Source organism: Dermochelys coriacea, chromosome 3, assembly GCF_009764565.3.
Source record: "Dermochelys coriacea isolate rDerCor1 chromosome 3, rDerCor1.pri.v4, whole genome shotgun sequence".
Classification (NCBI taxonomy): domain Eukaryota; kingdom Metazoa; phylum Chordata; order Testudines; family Dermochelyidae; genus Dermochelys; species Dermochelys coriacea.
This window is the reverse complement of record NC_050070.1, coordinates 74,545,401-74,567,112: the sequence shown is the minus strand read 5'-3', so window position 1 is coordinate 74,567,112 and position 21,712 is coordinate 74,545,401. Positions and strand designations below refer to the sequence as shown.

General features: G+C 40.8%; 1 protein-coding gene across 10 annotated transcripts in view; it reads left to right on the top strand.

The window, feature by feature from the left end:
• The window catches only part of MMS22L (MMS22 like, DNA repair protein), a 143,101-nt gene that overhangs the window by 13,754 nt on the left and 107,635 nt on the right, over window positions 1-21,712 (top strand). For all 10 annotated transcript variants that reach the window (XR_006279874.1, XR_006279875.1, XM_038395799.1 and 7 more), the window contains 6 exons: window positions 3,281-3,368; window positions 3,481-3,658; window positions 4,782-4,875; window positions 12,131-12,261; window positions 13,950-14,063; window positions 16,574-16,753. Coding sequence is in view for 8 of the 10 variants with exons in the window: in XM_038395799.1 (XP_038251727.1) it covers window positions 3,281-3,368; window positions 3,481-3,658; window positions 4,782-4,875; window positions 12,131-12,261; window positions 13,950-14,063; window positions 16,574-16,753 (785 nt within the window). In the remaining 2 variants the exon portion in view is untranslated. The remainder of the gene's footprint in view (window positions 1-3,280; window positions 3,369-3,480; window positions 3,659-4,781; window positions 4,876-12,130; window positions 12,262-13,949; window positions 14,064-16,573; window positions 16,754-21,712) is intronic.

The following is a 21,712-nucleotide window of genomic DNA, read 5'->3' as shown; positions in this document are numbered from 1 at the left end:
CGTCCATCCATCCCACCTCTAAAAGGGCTGAAAAGAAGTACTTTGTCCCAGCCAAAGGATTCAAATACCTTTATACCCACCCACTTTCGGGTTCACCAGTTGTCTCTGCGGCCAATGAAAAGGACAAGCAGGGGCACACCAGTTCATTTCTGTCCAAGGTCGTTTCCCAGTTTCATACTGGCCAAGACATATAGTTACCTGTCTTCTTTCCAAAGCCTCATATGTCAGATAAGGAGATCAGGCTACATACCTTGGACAGCAGAAGGTCCAAGAGGTCTGTAGGTCCGCTACCTGGTTGTCTGTCCACACGTTTGTGTCTCATTATGTGCTTATCCAGCAAGCTTGAGATGACGCTGGCTTTGGCAGAGCAGTGCTGCAAGCTGTAAGACTGTGAACTCTGAGCCCACCTTCATGGATGCTGCTTGTGAGTCACCTAGAATGGAATCAACATGAGCAAGCACTCAAAGAAGAAAAAAGGCAGGGCATAGCCAGGTCGTTTGCCCTCTGCCAGGAAGCCCTCCGGCTCTGGGACTTCTGTCTGCTGCACAATATCCATCTCAGAGCCACTCACCTCCCTGGGCCCAAGAACACCTTTGCAGATCGCCTCAGCAGGACCTTCTTGTCTCACCATGAGTGGTCTCTCTATCCGGACATGGTCGGCTTCATCTTCCACAAGTGGGGAACTTGTTCGCGTCAGGCAGAATAGGAAATGCCATGTTTTCTGCTCAACGCGGGTATGGATGGAGGATCTCTGTCAGACGCATTTCTGCTCCAGGGTCTGGGGCTCTGATGTATGCCTTCCGTCCGGTGCCGTTATTCTCCAAGGTCCTCATGAAAATCAAGCAGCACAGGGCAAGGGTGATCCTCATAGCACTGGCTTGGCCGCACCAGCACTGGTTCAGCACACTGCTGGACTTCTCAGTGGGTGATCTGTTCCAGCTACCGCTCCAACTGGACCTGCTATTTCAAAACCACCACTGCTTCTGCATATGAATCTGCAGGTGCTGCAATGATGGCTTGGCTGCTGCATGGTTGAAAATGAGCAGGAGCAGCAGTCCTCGGCTGATGTCCAACAGGTCCTGTTGGGGAGTAGAAAACCCTCCGCCATGGCCAAATGGAAGCGGTTCACCTGCTGGACCTCAGATAAAGGCATTCAGCCTGCGCAAGCCTTGATGCAGTTAACCCTAGATTACCTTCTGCATCTCAAACTGTAAGGCCTGTCCCTTTCCTCTGTCAAGGTTCACTTGGTGGCTATCTCGGCTTTCCATCCACCGCTCCCGGGTAGGTCAGTTTTCACCCAGGACATACTGTGACATTCCTCAAGGGCCTTGAGCATCTCTACCTGCACATTCCTCCATGGGACTTGAATCTGGTGCTGTCGCAGCTCAAGGGACCCCCCCTTTCAAGCCTTTGGCTTCCTGCTCTCTTCTCCTCCTGTCCTGGAAGGTTGCATTCCGTCATAGTAACATCTCCCCGCTGGGTCTCAGAGATTACAGCGCTCACCACGGAACCAAGGTCCAGCTGAGACCACACCTGGCTTTCCTGCCCAAAATGGTCTCCCAGTTTCATATGAGCCAGGACATTTTCTTACCTGTCTTCTTTCCAAAGCCTCATAAATCGGAGGAGGAGCGGTGGCAGTATTCCCTAGTTGTCAGGAGGGTGTTAGCCTTCTACATTGAAAGGACCAAGCCATTCTGCAAGTCGACGCAATTGTTCATCCTGGTAGCCGACAGGATGAGAGGCTGCCCAATGTCCGCACAAAGAATTTCATCTTGGATCACCGCCCCCATTTGCTTCTGCCATGATCAGGCGAAAGTGCAACCCCTGGTGAGTGTAACTGCCCACTCGACCAGGCTTCTTCGGCAGCCTTTCTGGCCCAAGTGCCTATCCGTGACATCTGCAGGATGGCTGCCTAGTCATCTATCCGTACGTTCACGTCCCTCTACACATTTACCCAGCAGGCTCAGGATGACACTGGCTTTGGTAGGGCAGTACTATAAGCCACCAGACTGTGAACTCCGAACCCACCTTCACAGATACTGCATGTGAGTCACCTAGAATGGGATCAACATGAGCAAGCACTTGAAGAAAAAACGTTTACATACGTTTCGTAATTGTTGTTCTTCGTGATGTGTTGCTCATGTCCATTCCATTACCTGCCTTTCTACCCCTCTGTCGGAGTTGCTGACCAGAAGAAACTGAAAGGGTGCAGGGTCAGTGGCACCTAATATACCGACTCATGAGCGCAGCACTCCAGGGGGCACCGCAGCCGACCCTACGGATACTGTTAAGGCAAAAATCTCGGACAACTGTGCACGTGGGCGTGCGCCCACCTAGAATGGAATGGACATGAGCAACACATCTCGAAGAATAAACGTTACAAAAAGGTAGGTAACCTTTTTTGTATTATTTCAGGAACTTCTTCCATCTATAAAACCACCTTGGTTTTGGTGAATCAGTTCAGAAGACTGAAGTGCACTTAATAACAAGGGAGTTATCTGTGCTTTAAACATTCTATAGAATTCAGAGGTGTCTCCATCAGATCCAAGACTCTTCCCTGATTTTAATGATGAAATTATTATCTGTTTCTTCTCTGTTACTGGACCAGCTAGTACTTCTCTTTCTTTATATGTCAGTCTGGACATTTTATTAACCTGCAGTATATTAGCTCCCAGTTCTTCCAAATTTTTATATCTGTTAGTGTAAATTTCCTGGAAATATTCTTACTAGTATCATGTGAAGTTCCTGTAAATGTGGTCTTTGCTATGCTGCCAAAACCTTATCCCTTCCTCTCCGTCCCATGCAGTTAAAATGTAGCTTTTAAAAATGCTTCAGTGCACACATAGTGTTCCTAGGAATTTGTCTGATGGTGTTTTTCATTCTTCCACTCTCTCCTTATTAAAACTAATCCATAATAATGCTTGCTTACATCTTCAGATTCTAAAGTTTGGACTTTTCTGTTTTTTTAATCTACTCGGTCAGGGAAAACAAGTAAAGATAATGTGAATGAGTCCCATTGTACTGAACTATGTACAGCATTTTTCTCTTTCTTCTACCTTTAACTGGACTGTGTTTTGTGATAGTTTGTGTGGAGGATACTTAGCAGAGAAAAATTGTAATATAACATTTTGTGTACAGTTGAACGATATTGTTTAAATGAAATGGTTCTTGGAACTTATTGTGAAATATATTTGATCGCTACAGTGTGTCATTAGTATTATAAAGATTTCTTTTGAAAGAAGTGATTTATGCCTCTAACTTGCTAATTTTCTGTTTTCAGGTCAGGCTGCAAACCTACACTCTGAAGCAGGCAAGATCAGACATCAGTGTATTGCATTTCTGAATTATGTGAAGGTGTTCATCTTCAGGTAAGATGACATACACAATTTCAATAAATAGTTAATTTATTGTGTGTATTTAGTTTTGCATAACCATCTGTTAGGCACTCTTTAATTATATATTGATGTGTTGTTCATTCAGATACCTGGAATCACACAAAACAGAGAATGATGGGCTACTTCATCCATATGAAGAACTGGAAGTACAGCTCCCTTCAGTGCTGGTTGAGGAGCTTCATGCCTTGACCTTACATATTGGACATCTGTATGAACTCCCAAGTAGTGTCCTGGGAGCATTTACCATTCAACATCAGGCAAAGGTTTGGCTTATCTTTTTAATATATCATATAAGTCCAGATTTGACTCTTACAAATTATGATGAATGAAAATTAGTTTTATTTAAAAAATGGGAATGCATCTCATGCACTTATTAGTTAAGTGTCATCCCATATTGCTCAAACACAGTTAGTTATTTTTTGACATTGGGTGTATTAGACCTTGCATTTTCTTTATACAATATTTCCTTTTTAGAATCCTTATTGGCATTATGCTAATAAAATCTAATTATATTTAGAAGTGAATACACAGGCTTGATCAATCAGCTTGTCATACTGCTATTATTTGTTTTTCAAAAATTCATTGTATTTATCCATGATGATAGTGAGAACTCTCGAGTTCCCAACGAGAAGAGGCACTTTTATAAAGACAAATTCTGAAACTTGTCTAAAATAGGAAAAGAGCATCTTTGTGAAGGAGAAAACTGCAATAACTCTATTTCCCTTTCTGGAACATTTTAATAGACTAGAGCAGTATACAGGTATAAGATTTTTTTTTCTTTTGTGGTAGGGAATATTTTTATTTTATTTTGTTTAAAAGAGATTCTATGCTTAGAGTGCTATGCAAATCATTACAATGAAGGAAAATACCTATGGTAAGGAGTGAGATTTAGATTCTCGCCATTCAGTCGGTTTGGGTCACGGGACTGCTGAAGAACTGATGTTCTCTGTCCTAGGGATGGATGTGTTACACTTTGAGTAGCTCTGAAGTCTCAGAGGTTAAAATGATTAGCACTCTTGCCTCTGAATGAAAAAGTTGATCCTTGATATGGTCCATTTACCAGTTCTCTGCTATCTAATGTGTGTGCTAGAAGGGCACACAGGGAGTTGGTGGTGCTTCACCTGTTCACCTTGAACTAAGATGTTCTGATTAGTTGGATTGTGGGCTAGATTAAAGATTTTGTGAACCTGCTCTAAACAGAAGAGTAAGTGTGTGAGGAAGAACATTTTCTCTTTCCCTTTGGAACACATTATTTAATGCTATACTCGACATCAGTGGGACTCCACATGGTCATAGGAGTCTGCCTGACCTCATGGTTCTTAGGGTAGGATCCAGGCCTTGCATAGGAAATATGAAATTAGAAAAAAATATTGTCTTTTACCACAGCTGTTTCCTCCATCGTGGCATTTACTTCATCTCCACTTGGATATCCATTGGCTAGTGCTGGAAATTCTTCATGTCCTAGGCGAGAAGATGCTGCGTAAGTCCATTTGTTTATGGTGCATGTTTGTGCTTTGCATATTTTTAGTGATTTAGTTTATCTCCCCTCTCCCTCCCCCTGGGCTATATATGTTTCTGATCTGAAGTTGTCCAAATTATTTTACTTTCTTTGGGGGTTAGTTTCTTCATTTGCTTTATTTTTTTTTCTTTTTTATTGCTATTAGAGACATTGGCTAAAATCAAGAGTGGTGAGGGAAGGTTATTTCCAAGTTTTCCCACATGCTTTGGCTAGTGCATTTCAATGTGGATGTACAATACTAATCAAGGGTTGATCCTGTCCTAATGAAGGTTGACAATTAAATCAAATTGATTGTGGATTTGTGCTACTGGGATTAGATTGAGCCACCAAACTATTTTCTCTTGAAACTTCAAATGTCTCAAGTTTAATTAAAAAAAAATACACTTTTGAATGTTGCTTGCAAAAATCAAAAGGTGATGATGAACAGCACACAATGATTTGATGTGAACTGGATGGAAAGGCTATCCAGGCATAGCTAGTACAGATTTGAAGAGAATGGTCAAGACCGTAACAAAACTCATTTGTGTTATGTTGAGGCCATGATTTTAAAAGAAGACACTTCCTCATCAGATCCAAGTAACGTGTCTGTGCTTCATTTATCAGAATTCTTGAGGAGATTTTATGATTGATTAAAAAAAATCCTAATTTTTATCCACATACGACCACTGAGGAGATATTGGGAGAAGAGAGAGACATTGGCCAAAGGAGTGTGTGGAAAATATAGTGAGAAAAGGGCAAATGAATACATGTGGGGGTTTTTCAGTGGCTTTACAGGGCAAGGAGCAGACTGAAACTATTAAGCTGTTTGTGGCAGCAACTAAACTAGAGGTCAGGGAATGCAATCGAGGAGACCAGCTTCAAAGCAATTCAGCTTGCTGGAGAAAAATGGTTGAAATACAAAAGAGGGCAATATGAGTTGCACAGTGAGGATTATTTATGTATTGTTCATTTGTATATCAGCCAACTTAAGCACAAAAAATAATTCTAGAGTACTATTTCTTTCCCCTTTCTATAGGTGTTGTCACATTGTATTGAAATCCACCTTAGTACAGAGCTTCTAAATAATGTTCCAAGATTGATACATATGTGAATTACAACAATTGCAGTAATCTAGACATTGCGGTATATGAGAGCCAGCTCCTGTTTTAGTAATTCATTTGCTGTTATGGGAGTGGAGTGAAGGAAGCCAACAAGACTTTCATAATACAGTGTTATGGAAAGGCAGATATATACTTATCCAAGAACTACAGGGACATTTAACTGCCACATACACAAGTTAGAGTAACAATAATACTTTGACATTCATCAATACTTTTACGTTAACTAATCAGCACAACACCCCAAAAGAAAAATTTACTGAAACATATAAGGGAAGATTCTGCCACCTTTACTCATGTTGAGTAAAATCTTACTCCATATGATATCCTATTGACCTTTCCGCTGAAATTGAACTTGACCTCAATAGGACCACTTGTGGATTAAGGTGTTGATCAACATAGAATCATAGACTTTAAGGTCAGAAGGGACCATTATGATCGTCTAGTCTGACCTCCAGCACAATGCAGGCCACAGAATCTCTCCCACCCACTCCTGTAACAAACCTCTAACCTATGTCTGAGCTATTGAAGTCCTCAAATTGTGGTTTAAAGACTTTGAGGTGCAGAGACTCCTCCAGCAAGTGACCCATGCTGCAGAGGAAGGCATTGAGAAAAGGTAGCAGAATTTGGCCCATAGATAATACATTACATAACTGTACAAAATGTATTATAGTAGGACGTCACATAATAAAGAATTTTCAGCAAAACAGTTATAATCAAGTGTATGTTCATTTGAATTCAATAAGCTTAACTTTGATATGAACTGCTCTCAAGCAATGAATTTATAAACATTTATATTACTTGCTTTTTTTAATGAGTGTGCAAAAAATTTTAGACACTTGATTGCTCAGTTACTTGAGACCGAATGCAGCTGCTATTTAAATTGATAACAAAATGTCTCATTATGTCACTAAAAACCATAGTCATGCTTGGTCACTTATCCACAGTGTTGAGAGTCCTCTAAAATATTCCAGTCTTTGATTTTGTTCAGCAGTTTAGTTATGGATTCAGTATCCAGAAACCCCCCAAACATCTTGTAGTCCTGGGGGAATTCTGTGCTACTGCGTGTGTGCATAATTAATGAGCCATGCATATTTTAAATTTTTTGCGCAGAAAAAAGCTTCTGCTGAAATATTGCTGCAGTTCTGCCTTTTGCCCGTCAGAGGGTGCTGTGGTAATAGAACCCAGCAGCAACTCCTGGCCAGCGGGGGAAGAGAGACCCTGTAGTGCCTTCTTTACAGCACCTGTCAGGCCAGGTCAGGAGACAGGGGCTATGGGGAGATACAGTGTGGGGTGCTGTGGGGGTGGTCAGACAGGAGTTCATAAGGGCGCATGGGGCAGGAGCTGAATGGAGCGGAGGCACAGGGTCACAGGGGGGAGTGAGTTACAGGGCCACATGGTGATGGGGGAGGAGGTGCAGAGCTACATAGGGACAAAAGGTGGCTGAGTGGGGGCATAGAGACTTGGGGACAGGGGAGACGGTATAGGGATAGGGGAGTGGCTGGGTGCAGGAACACAGAGCCGGGAGGAGGTACAGAGCCACATGGGGACAGGAGACGGGTTCTGGGCCACATGGGATGGGGGAGTGCGTATCTGAGTGGGGCTGGAGGGACACATAGACTGGGTGAAGGACAGATTGGGGTGCAGGGACACATGGGGACGGGGCACATGTGCCTGGCTGAATAGGAGAGGCTAGGGGTCAGTCAGGGTCTGCATGAGGGAAGCTCTCTAACAATCCCTTCCTGCCCCCCCAAAAAAGCTGTTCCATACTCTTCCCACCCTTACCCAACAACCTTCCAAGTTCACACCCAGTCACAGTAATTACTGCTCTCTTGCTCAGCAACTCTGTTATCCCTGCCTCCCCCAAGCGTTTGCATTGCTTCTGAGGGGTATGGGAAATACGGTTCTGTACTGTAGTTGAAATGAATTATTTATTACTCAGAGAATCTATTTGTCAAAAAACATTTCCTGAATCTTTTTTGTTGTCTGTATTGTTATAGACATACTTCCTGACAGATATTTTAAAATAAATGACCAAAAATAATTGAAACTGTTTATATTGTGTTATTTTGACCAATAAAATATGCAGAATTTTGCAGTATTTTAAAATATTATGTGCAGAATTTTTAATTTTTTGGCACAGAATTCCCCCACGAGTAAAGTATCTTGTGTATACAGGACCCACAAAGTTTTGTAATGAACAGAGATAGATGATGTTGTGTGTGAGGGTTGGGGGTTAAGTGTTTTGTCTTTTGAGAACTCTTTCCAAACTGTGGCAGAAAGTGTTGGTGTTATATAAAAAAAAATAACGGTGTGCAAGCCATGGAAGACAAGGTCCCTTCCCCACAGAGCTTATAATTTAAACAGAGAGAATGCTTATAAGCAGAGATAAGGGTATGGGAGGTATGAAAAACCGTGTGATTTACTGATGAAGTTAAGCTTTCATCAGGGTTTTGCCATGATTTAAAAAAAAAAAAAAATTAAGTGGATTTGGTGGGAAAAATTTTGAATTTTGAATTTCCTTGAAATTGATGTTGCTAAGAATTTTTTTTTTCCTTCAGGAAGCAATTTAAAGAGCCTTTTTGTAATTGAGAGCTATTAATTGTTGATCAGATTCTGGGTGGCAATCCAGTACACTCTCTGCACACCTCCAGTGCACCCTCTGGGCTTGTGTTTTAGCATTAAAATTCAGTCAACCAGACTATAGTAATGCATTAATTTTACTCGGCCTTGGATCCTCTATGCCTTGTAGCACTCCTAGGCTCTTGTCTTTTTTTTTTCCCTCTCTCTCTGAAGCAACTCAGGTGAAACCCTGACCCCACAAAAGTCAGTGGGAGTTTTGTCATTAGCTTCAATCTTCAAGAATAAAATATGGGCCCAATTCTGCAAGACTTTGGTTCCACTGATGTCAATGAGAGCTCTGCAGGTGGAGGCCTTGTAAGATAAGGCCTTATGAGCTGTCCAGGATTATGGAACCCAGTACTCTTTCCTTAGTTATCTGTGTAACTGTCTCCGTATGTTCTGCTTGGCATAGGGTCATGCCAACGTTTTATACAAGCACTGTTTTAAGAACAGTGTAGATCTCCCTTCCAATGATAAAATTGTTTGTGGTCAATTCATGTGCTTGTAAAACATGTAACGATTTTAGAACACACATAAGAACATAATATAAGAACAGCCATACCAGGTAAGATGAATGGTCCAGCTAGCCCAGTATCCTGTGTTCCACCAAGGGCTTCAGAGGAAATGAACAGAATAGGCAATCATCCTCTGTCGTCTACTACCAGCTTCTGGCAAACAGAAGCTAGGGACAGTCAGAGCATGGGGTTGCATCTTTGACCATCCTGGCTTATAGCCATTGATGGACGTATTCTTCATGAACGTAACTAGTTCCTTTTTGAATCCTGTTACAGTTTTGGCCTTCACAACATCCCCGGCAGTGAGGTTACACAGGTTGATTGTGCATTGTATGAAGTACTTCCTTTTGTTTTAAATCTGCTGCCTATTAATTTCACTGGGCGACCCCTAGTTCTTGTGTTTTGTGAACGAGTATATAACATTTCCTTATTCATTTTCTCCACACCAGTCAAGACATCTGTCATATCCCTTCTTAGTTGTCTCTTTTCCAAACTGAAAAGTCCCAGTCTTTTTAACCTTTCCTCATATGGAAGCTGTTCTGTACACCTAATAATTTTTGTTTCCCATCTCTGTACCTTTTCCAATTCCAATATATCTTTTTTGAGATGGGGTGACCACATGTGCACGCAGTATTCAAGCTGTGGGCGTACCATGGATTATATAGAGGCAATATCCTATTTTCTATCTTATTATCTATCCCTTTGTTAATGATTCCCAGCGTTCTGTTAACTTTTTTGACTGTCAATGCACATTGAGCGGATGTTTTCAGAGAACTATCCACAATGATTCCAAGATCTCTTTCTTGAGAGGTAACAGCTAATTTAGACCCCATTATTTTGTATGTGTAGTTGGGATTATGTTTTCTAATGTGCATTACTTTGCATTTATCACCATTGAATTTTATCTGCCATTTTGTTGCCCAGTCACAAAGTTTTGTGAGATCCCTTTGTAACTCTTCAAAGTCTACTTTGGATTTAACTATCTTGAGTAATTTTGCATCTGCAAATTTTGCAACCTCACTGTTTACCTCTTGTGATAAATGAAATGGCTGGGGGGAAGCTCCCTTTTATGGACACCCAGCCAGCCAGTTAGCTATACAATCCCTCTTAGTTGTTGTTCTCTACTTGCTTTATCTGTAAAGGGTTAAAAAGCCTCCCTGCACAGGTAAAAGGAAGAGTAGGCACCTGACCAAAAGAGCCAATGGGAAAGCTAGAACTTTTAAAATTGGGAAATAACTTCCCCTAAGTCTGTCTGTGTTGTTCTTGGGGAGAAGCAGAGACAGGGCTGCAACTATGCTGTAAGAGCTTGGGCCAGGTATGAAAAAATCATACCTAGAAACTACTCATTTGAAATCCCAGATCTGTAAGTAAATCAGGAAATGGCTAGGAAGATGCGATTAGGTTTATTTGTTTATTTCTTTATGGCTTGTCGATTCCTCTGTGCTAACCCCAAATGTTTTTATTTTGCTTGTAACCTTTAAGCTGGATCTCAAAAAGGTTATTCTTGAAGCTGAATTTTTGTAAGTGGGTTTTTTAAATCTAGCAATAGCCTGAGTTTTCAATGTATTTTCTTTTTTTGTTTTTAATAAAATTTACCTTTTTTGAGAACAGGATTGGATTTTGTGTCCAAGGTTTGTGCACATATTGTTTAATTAGCTGGTTGCAACAGCTGATTTCCTTTGCTTTCTTTCTCAGCTTTTCCCCCCGGGGGTTGGGGGGGGAGGGGTGAAAGGGCTTGAGGGTACCCCACAGGAAGGAATTCCCAAGTGCTCCTTTCTGGGTTCTCAAAGGGGTTTTTGCACTTAGGTGGTGGAACTATCTATCCATCCAAGGTCAGCTGTAACCTTGGGAATTTAATACAAGCCTGAAGTAGCCAGTATTCATTTTTAGAATCCTTGCGGGCCCCCTCCTGCACTCAAAGTGCCAGAGTGGGGAATCAGCCTTGAAACCCCTTTTCCCAGATCATTCATGAATATGTTGAACAGTACTAGTCCCAGTACAGACCCTGAAGGACACCATTACTTACCTCTCCCTATTGTGAAAACTGACCGTTTATTTCTACCCTTTGTTTCCTATCTTTTAACTGATTTTTGATCCATGAGAAGATCTTCCCACTTATCCCATGGAGCTTACTTTGCTTAAGAGCCTTTGGTGAGGGACTTTCTCAAAGGCTTTCTGAAAGTCTAAGTACACTGTATTGATTGGATCACATGTTTGTTGATCCCCTCAAAAAATTCTAATAGATTGGTGAAGCATGATTTCCCTTTACAAAAGCCATATTGACTCTTTCCCAGCAAATCATGTTCATCTAAATGTCTGATAATTCTGTTCTTTATTATTGTTTCAACCAATTTGCCTGGTACTGAAGTTATGCTTACTGGCCTGTAATTGCCAGGGTAGCCTTAGGAGACTTTTTAAAAAATTGGCGTCACATAAGTTACCTTCCAGTCATCTGGTACAGAGGATGATTTAAGTAATAGCTTATGTGCCACAGTTAGTAGTTCTTCAATTTCATATTTCAGTAACTTCAGAACTCTTGGGTGAATACCATCTGGTCCTGGTGAGTTATTACTGTACAATTTATCAATTTGTTCCAAAACCTTCTGTAATGACACCGCCAATCTGGGACAGTTCTTTAGATTTGTCACACAGAGGCATTTGTTACTGAGAGGAATTTGCAAATGAAGAAACCTTTACTGCAGTGTAGTGACTGCAGGGATTGTGCCAGCAAAGTAGCTATATAATGCCAACCATTCTATTGTCAACCAGAATAATATCAAACTTTTATGAAAGGGAGAAGACATCGGGAATTAATTTGGAATGGGAAAACTTTCCTCAAATAAGTTTTCTGCTTGTAAACAAAAATGATATTCCTCTCAGAATTGCTTGTTGACCCAAATACAGTGCATAGAAATTGTTGTCTTTGTGTCCGTAGAATCAAGCCGAAGTGTTAAGAAGATCTGATCTTTTGTTGTGTTTTAGGACAAATTGTGTATGCTCACCAATTCATGAACCTAACGGGAGAAAATTTAACCAATATCAGTTTATTTGAAGCCCACTGTGGAAACCTCTTCTGCGATCTGATAAGCTTGTCAATCAACAAATATACGAAGGTATTATTGTTTTATTTCTTTTTTGCAGAAAGCATCTTAAAGCCCCAATCATAATCAGGGCTGCTTTGTGCTAGGTGCTGTACAGATGCATAGGAAGACAGTCCCGTGGTGGTGGTGGTGGTGGTGGTGGTTTAAAATTTTGCCATTGGTTTAATATACCCAATTTTTAAAGAGTGTTGTTTGTTAGAAACTCATACTGTGTTGTATTTATTCATGACCATCTGGCAATTGAATGGAAGAGTAATTTTGAAATGCACTGTGTACAGAACTGAAGTGTGTGCCTCATTTAATAAGTTCAGTGTGTTGGGTTTCATGCCAAACATGAGCTGTAGATGCAGAAAATATCTTTCCATACTCTCTCAACAGGAACAAAAAGAGAGTGACTAAAACCTTGGCAGTAAGCTAACTGGGCACTTACTTACAATGTCATATTACACTTCATATTTACGCCACTCCTATTTCAACAGCCTCAGCTTTCTGTTACAGCTTCTTTACATTGGTCAAGGGAAACTTTGGATATACAGACAAGAGCTAGCTGTGTTCAAGCTAGCATGCTAAAAATAGCAGTATAGCCAAGGTAGCAGGACCAGCAGCTTGCACTTGCCACCTGAGTACAGTCTGGCCTGGACTTCTTGGGTGTGTACTTAGGCATCTAGCCCATGTTGCTGCTGGCTACACTGCTATTTTTATCACACTAGTTGATCAGAGCTAGTGCTTTTCTGTGTGCCCGAGCAGCATGCTCCCAGCTGCAGTGTAATGTACTCTTTTTGCATAACTTTTTTTTTTTAAATATATAAACATTGGTGCGCTGACTTTTCTTCACAGCTTCATATCATCATCAGATCTAAACTAGGAAGTCTAATTGCTCTATATACCAGCCAGTAGAGTAATCTCACATTCTTCTTTTATATGTTGTCACTGTGGATTCTGCTCTAAGTGCACACACATCTCTGTTTCTCTGAGTGTGAGAAACTGAAAGGTAGCTCACCACAAGACTGCTTTACATATTAAACAGCAGTCTGAAGAGAATTTCTCTAAACAAAAGGTAATGATCAGATAACGCACATGATTCAAAATGTGCTCTTTGGAGCATGTTAAAATAATGTCTTATTGCAGGACTACCAAAATGCTACTATGTGAAATATTGTAGGGACATTGAGGCATTGTAACATACTCCCATGAACAAAAACTATCCTCACTTGAACAAATTCTGTTCTGTTAGCATTACACATAACCATTAAGGGATTTGCATGTTAAAAATAATAAATACTAAATCATTTGGAAGTTTTTACTTCTCTTCCCAGGAACATCAAGTGAATCTAATCAATCATTTTCTCTCTCTCTCTCACTTTCACTAGTAGACAGTGAATTGGTATTTAGTGCTATTTCTTTTCACTATTTCACTTTCACTTATTAAATATTTTTTGAAAAGTCATTTGAAACTGGTTTAGTAAAAGCTTAAAAGTAATGCTGCTTATACTGTTATTGGTAGATAATGGTTCCTTTGCTGTGTGCATGATTTTTTTTAGATGTTAATGGAATAGTGCATTGTGCTTCAAGAATTTTCTGTAATTGTGTATAAATTCTAAATTGTTGCAACAAAGAGAATGGAAATATTAATATGTAAAATGCAACTTCAAATACCCTGCTGCTCTGTGAGTGAATGGACTTCATATTTTCTTCACCAGGTTAGACCATCAGAGGCTCTAATTAGTCACCACTATCCTTGTAGTTGCATTAAGGAATTATGGGTTCTGCTTATTCATCTGCTGGACCACAGAAATAAAGGGTCTCATACAGAGGTAAGTGAAAACATTGCTGCATGCACAGCATGAGGAAAATATAGGAAAGTGTTTACAAAACATTCAAATAGTGATTGGTCAATTAACAAATTAAGCACCAGATTGTGCCATGAATGCACCAGTTCACATCCAGTGTGATGCAGAGTTGCACTGCCCCATCAAGAGCTTTAGGAGAGATTATGTTCCCTGACATACAAGAGACAAATGTGCCAGCTATGTCACCTTAGCCCCCATTCTTGAGAGTTTGTTGTGTCCTGGTTTGAGCTTTGTCACTAGTAGTTTTCTTGTGGCCCAGGGCACTGATAGAGAGCAGTCCCTGTTTTCAGGAAAGCAAGGCAATTGAGGCTGTTTCTCTCTATTGAGGTGGGGGGGGACCACAAGAGAAGGGAAGTAGTCCTTGCATAATTGGCCCTCCGACCGACACACACACACACGCGCGCACACACACACATCCCCACCATTAGGCAGGTTTGCACAGCAAGGCCCAGCTACAATCTTTCCCTGAATATTTATTAGAAGACCTTTCAGAAAAACTTCTTTGAAAGCACCAATCTTCATAAAATCCAAAGCGCTGTTCTACTTTCAAATGGGTTTAAATACGCATTACTGCAGTGCACAGTCTGTATATCTTCAAACAGTTTCACGGTAGAGTATTCAGACTTTTTAATGCGAGCAGCCATAGAAAAGTCTCTTTAGTGAAAATGTTCTGATTGTAAATTATTTTATGATAATTAGACAGGACAGACAAAAGGTGGTTGAACAGAGGAGTGTTGTTCCCATTTTAGAAATGGCACATGTGCATGATTTGGGTAAAGGAATGGAGAGTATTCTTAACATTTGAGGATGACACCAAGCTGGCAGGGTTTGCAATCAGTTTAGAGTGCAAAATTAGAATTCAAAATGACCTTGCCAAATTGGAGAATTGGTATGAGTTCAGCAAGCTGAAATTCAGTAAAGACAAGTGAAAAGTACTTCACTTAGAAAGGAAAAATCAAATGCACAACTACAAAATAGAGAATAACTGGCCAGCTGAATAGGCTCTGGGGTTATAGTGGATCACAAATTGAGTATGAGTCATCAATGTGTTGCAGTTGCGAAAAAGGCTAATGTCATTCTGGGGTATATTAAAAGGAGTGTTGTATGTAAGACAAGGGAGTAATTGTCCCACTCTACTCAACAATGGGGAGGCCTCAGCTGGAGTACTGTGCCCAGTTGTGAGTGCCCCACTCTAGAAAAGATGTATACAAATTGGAGAGTGTCCAGAGGAGAGCAACGAAAATGATAAAAGGTTTAGAAAACCTGACCTATAAGGAAAGGTTAAAAAAAAAAAAAAAAACCTGGGCACGTTTAGTTTTGAGAAAAGAAGACTGATGGGGGACCTGATAAGTCTTCAAATAATAAAGAGGACAATGATCAATTATTCTCCATATCCACTAAAGGTAGAACAAGAAGTAATGGGCTTAATCTGTAGCAAGGGAGATTTAGGTCAGAAAATAGGAAAAGTTTCTAATTCTAAAGCTTCTAACTATAAGGGCAGTAAAGCTCTGGAATAGGCTTCCAAGGAAAGTTGTTGAATTCCCGTCACTAGAGGTTTTAAGAATGGGTTAGACAAACACCTGTCAGGGATGGTCTAAGTTTACTTGCTATGGCCTCAGCTCAGTGGGCTGGTCTTGATGACTTCTTGAGGTCCCCGCCAGCCGTACTGTTCTATGAATCTATGATTAAGTGACTTGTCCCAGGTCACAAAGGAAGTCTGTGATTGAACAAGAAATTGTTTCACTTCTCAGGCTAATGTGCTAACCACTGGAAAATCCTTCCTTCCTATTGTGTTGGGCTGTGGCAGAGCTCCAGACTTTAAAAAGATCTCCTGAGTCCCCATCCTGTGTCTTTAACACAAGATCATAATAAATATAAAAATGTCAAGCTAGCTCCTTTAATTAAAATAAATAAATGTGTAGGCCTTGTTCTCTATTACTAGATCTCCGCCTAGCTAATATTATTTCATATAATTATTTATCTGCTATATGAAGTGCAGGCAAACTGTTATCCATTTTGAGAACTCGGTTGTATCTAAAGTTCTTGTTCCATTTGATATATTTTATGTATTCTGAGACTGTTGTTTTTAAAGAATATTTTCATAAACTGTTTTTCACTTTTAGGGTTTAAATAGTTAAGTTTTTCTTTTGTTAGACAGGTCAACTACTGTCCACACCAGTGCAGATTATTCTGTTTTCTTCATTCTTTTGAGGATGGTAGAATGCACCGTCTTCTAGATCTCTGCTCTATGTGCTTTTGAGCTAGCCTGTAAAAATTCTGGGAGCGTGTTCTCCCATGATGACTAATCGTCATCCTTTCACTGCCCTTGTTTTCCGTTTGCCTTCTGAACAATAAAATCCTAAAAACAGGATAGTATTGAGGGAAATCTCTTTAACGTAGACTTAGATTATCGTTTAATCTACTGCACAAAGTCATTTAACGCAGCCCTGGTGGGCTTTCTCTGTTCTCTGCAGTCTTTTTGGAGCTGGGTGAATAAATTTCTGAAGAAAGTCTTTGAAAGAGCCAGTACTGCAGAAGGGATGTCTGTTTTTGAGCCAGTGCAGTGCAAAGATCCATTAAGTTTTAGCTGGTGGATTATTACTCATCTGGCATCACTTTACCAGTTTGACCGTAACGGAAATGTAGAGGAAAAGGTAGGTTTGTATTTTCTAACATTTTTAACATTTTATTTAGACCTGTAATCTCATGCAGGTATTTGGTAGTGGGGTAGTAATTGGAAAATGGTTCAGTGTTGTTATGCTAATTTTTCATGTCTACATTACAAAGTTCCTTTAAAGGTTCATGATTTTAAGGTGTACTGTTTGCAATCTATTCCATGAGCCCTGAGCATATGGATCTAAAAAAACATGGATTCAGTCAGTAACCCAAGTAAGGGGACTAGAAAGTCCTGCTAGTTAGCAGTCCATGTACTTATTGCTGTAGCATATGTTTTAAGACTGTCCGCCTTCAGCATAACTGCTTCGTTGAGTTCACTGCTTCAGTAACTGAACATATTAGAATGATTATCTGCATTGGTTGCTAGCTTCATGTAGGTTTTCTATTCTTTAAATGAGGTGTAAAGCTGAAGCCTTGACTGCACTCAGTCATTAATGCTACTTGTCCTAAGAGTTACGGGTGTTAATGTTGGTGCTCTCACTGAATTCCAGTCTGACTAATTACATTCTGCCTATGTAATTTCTCTTGCAGTTTAAATTGCATTCATATTTTTCTTAATTTCCTGTTCTAAACTGTTATGTAGTGTTGCTGTGTACTGTTAAATAAACTGTGTATTATTAAGGTTGTTTGACACTTCCCATTAGAAGATCCTGTTTTCAATTATTTGACTTTTTGCCAAACTTTACCCATTTGGGCTGAGATTTCCCATGTCAGATGTCTGCCGCAGGATGAGTTTTGTAGTTTTTTTGTTTTTGTTTTTATTTTTTGAAAAAATTCACTACAACCGTTAAGCTGTTTCTGAGCATGAGGCTAGGAAAAAACACATTGTTTTGCAATAATAAAAAACAATTGGAAGACTTGTCTTTGGAGAACTCTAGTGTCCTGGTGGTTTGGAGCAGGGGCTTGAAATTTGGCAATTTGTGTTAGGAGCATTCCTCTTGCTGTCCCTGTAAAATCCATCTGCATTGGGCTGGCATATGCTCAGTGGAGGCTTTTAAGACTATAGCAGCTAAAATCGCTGAAGAATCTGTGCCCACTGGTCATGGTCCTGGTGCTGATCATACTGTGCATGCCCACAGAGCAACTGAGCATGCTCCCTCCAGCCCAGGGCTACAAAGATGGAATTGGACTTTCCCTGTAATGGTTGCTCCCAGCTGCCCTGGGCAGGGGTGGAACTTGAAAGCAGGGAGCCTTTCATTCCTGTGCTCTCAGTGACCCCTCTGCTGAAGTCCAGACAGAACTGGGGAGGAAGCTGTCTGGCTCCAATGCAAAGGAGTTTGGGCCAGAGAGTGTGTGTGTGTGTGTGTGGGGAGAATGGATTGGGAAAAGGAATTTGGAGGGGGAGATTGGAAGTGGAAGCTGGCAGGCAGGGGGTGGGGAGGAGAGGGAAATTAGGATTGGTAATTGGGGGGAGACTGGGACAAGGAGCCAGGGGAAGACTGGGATTGGCTGGGCAAGGAGACTGGGACAAAGAGGCCTGTCTAATGTTGGTCCACATAGAAGATGATAACCTACTACTGCTATCGGTTACCTCAAATGGCAGAGGTCTGTGCAGTAGTTCTAACGGTTCCAACCCTGCTGGTGAACCATGTGGGTGTCAATATGATGCCACATGGTGGAATTTCTATTTTTTTCAGATCGCTTTTTTTAAAACCTAGGAAATTACATAAACACAAATTATGTTAAAGGAACATTGAAGTTGCAAAACCGAGCAAACAAATGCTATGAAATGCCAGGCTTAAGGCTGAAAGAGGTGGTTGTCTTTAGGATCCCAGCTTCATTTGTTGTAGAAGTTGGAAGGTGCGCAGTGAAAGAGGCAGTGCATTTCATGAAGAGAAAGACTGTTTTCCTGGTTAGGGCAGTTGAACGCTGCTCTAGAGAATTGGATGCTATCTCTATCTCTACCACTGAGTTCCTGTGTGATGTTAAGCAAGTCACTTACACTTTTCACAAGTGGCTGCTAATTGTGTATTCCTTACTTTCCGAGTGCCCAATTGAGACCAAGGGGTCTGATTTACAGAAAAATGCTGAGCACTCATATCTGCAGCTGAAGCCAATGGGAGCTGGGCTTTGGCTGTATTTGAGTAGTATATAATGTTAAGTACTCTGAAAAATCAGGTCCTGGGTATCTCAAATTAGATACTTTTGACCTTTGGACCTTAATCTCACTGTGCCTCAATTCCCCATCTTGTAAAATGGGGATATTCTCCTTCTCCAAATCTCACTAAGGTGTTGTGAAAATAATTGAATTTGTTTGTGAAGCACTCAGATGGCATAGTGCTAAGTGGCACAGAAAAGCCCATGAGATAATTAATAATTCTGTTTTCAGAGCTGGGTTTGAATAGTGCAGTAAATAAGGACCACACATGGAATAATGAGGAGATAACAAAATAATGAATAGCAGCTCATTAAGAAAGCAGCATCCATTCTGTACACTGTGGAAAATATAATATAGTAGAACCTCAAAGATATGAACACCTGAGTTACGGACTGACCGGTCAACCGGACACCAAGTGAAACCAGAAGTAACCAATCAGATAGCAGCAGAGGGCTGGGGGGGGGGGGAGAAGCAAATACTGTAGTGTGCCTGTATTGCATCTTAAAAGTAACCACATCTGGGCAGGCTGTCTGACTCCACTTCCCCACCCCCATGTGCAGAGCAGCCACTTTACAGCAAGATGCTGGGACTTCCAGCCCAAGGCAGCCAGAGCCAGCCAACAGATCAGGAGCAGCGCTTTCATCCCCATCCCCTGCCAGGAGGGGGATGCACTTATTTCCCCCCCCCCCCCCAGGAGGGGGACACACTGTTTTCATGCACACCCCCTTGCCGGGAGGGGGACAAGCTTGCAAAGTCATGCCAGGGCTCAATAGGCAGTTCAACTGCTGCTGAAGCCTGGCCTGGAGTGTCAGCTGCTGGATCTGGAGCCTGAACTGTGCTTTGTTAAAAACATTTCAGAGTTATGGACAACTATGCGATTGTTATGGTTCCAAGGTGAACTGTAGCTTTGACTTGTCACTCAATCTTTCCTTGTGTACACCTTTTAAATGTCAGACTCATGCCTTTACCTCTCAGGGTGGAATCAATTCACCTCATGCTAAGGGCTTGTCTACACTTAAAACACTATAGCTGGACAGCTGTAGCACTGTCTACACGAATGGGAGGGGTTCTCTCGCTGTCATAAGTAATCCATCTTGCCAAGAGGCAGTAGCTAGGTTGACGGATGAATTCTTCCATTGACCTAGCACTGTTTACCCTGTGACTTAGGTTTGTTTTGCAATGCTGCTCTGGAGTGTGAATTTTTCACACCCCTGAGTGATGTAGCTATGGTGATGTAATTTCCCAGTATAGGCCAGCCTATAGGCCTGGTCTACACTAAAAAAATTACGTTGGTTTAACTCCATTAGTCAGGTGTGTAAAGCACCACACTCCTGAGTGGAGTTGTTAAGCCAGCCTAAATCCATGGAAGAAAAAAGTCAAAAAGTCAAAGGTGGACTTTTGGCAGTTGATTCACTTATTCTCCATTAATAATGAGCAATTCTCTGCCTTCCTGCAGAGGAGTAACCCCCCCAGGACTGAATTAACTCTTTGTTCCTGTGTAGCAGACAACTGATTTAGTATTCAAATCGAGCTACTCACAGTTGTTTTTTGTTTTTTGTTTTTTTAAATCTGGCATCTCCCACATTCTTCACATTGATCATGTAATTAATGTAATTAAAGATTATCATGATGCAGATGCACAAGGGGGTCAAGTTAAGTTTCCTCAGGCAACCTTAATTCTCACACTTCCTAACTTCTGAGGGCTTGACTTTGCAACCTTAATATTCTTTTATGCTAGTTTTTGTGGGTGTAGTATATTCTGTCCGTGTCCGTGCCTTACATGTAATGCCTGAGATTAATATAAATCTTTCTTACTTATTAAATCATCATTAAAGTAATCAAAGGTTCAGACAAAATAATAATACTGCTAGAAGATTCTAAAATACTCAGTCTGCTCTCAAGGACTGATGCATTGAGGTCTTCCTATACCACTATGCAAAAATCAAGCGCTCACATCCTGAACTCAAACCTTTGCTCCATGAGTTGAATCGCCTTGATTCACTGTTGAATAACCCCTGTGCTCTCTCCCTCAGACCAGATCCTGAAACAATGGTGATTGTTTCTAGACCCTAAAGGGAGCTGTGTCTAATCTTTGGCCAAAGGGGAGAAAATGTACCTGAAATGTACCTACTTTTCCTTGTCTGCCAAAATGTCTTCAACAAATTCAAATTTTTGCAAACCGAAAATCTGAAAAATAATTTGGATCAGGTCGATTGAAACATTTCATTTCAATAATTTTTAATCACTTTGTTTATATTTTGTCTTTTTAAATTTTTTTTTACTATAAATTAATTTTCAAACCATAGTCTTTTGGAATTGAAAATGAGAACTTTTTTCATTTTGAAAATGTCAAAACAGGACGTTTAGACAGTTTGAAATGATTTTTTAAAAGGTTTCAAAATGGAAATTTGTCAGAACTGCCTCTTTTCTGCAAATGATTTTGGTTTAGGTGAATTTGCTTTTCCAACAAAATTTTTTTTTTTTTTTTGGTCAAAAATGTCTCTCCAGCTTTAATGCTGAGAGGCCGCATTGAAGACTGATGCCCTATTCTAGCTGTCTAGGTACTTATATGGCCCCTTCCTGTAGTGTCTGAGCCCTCACAGTCTTTAATATATTCATCCTCACAATGGCCCACTGTGAGGAAGTGCTATTGTTCCCATTGTACAGATGGGGAGCTGAGGCACACAGACACTGGTGGAGCAGAGAATTGAACCCTGGTCTCCTTATCCCATGTTAGTGCTAAGTGTTGGACTATCCGTCCCTCTTATTGGGCTTGGCACCATACATATAAGTAATAAGAGACAGTCCATGCCCCAAACAAATTACAATCTAAATAGAC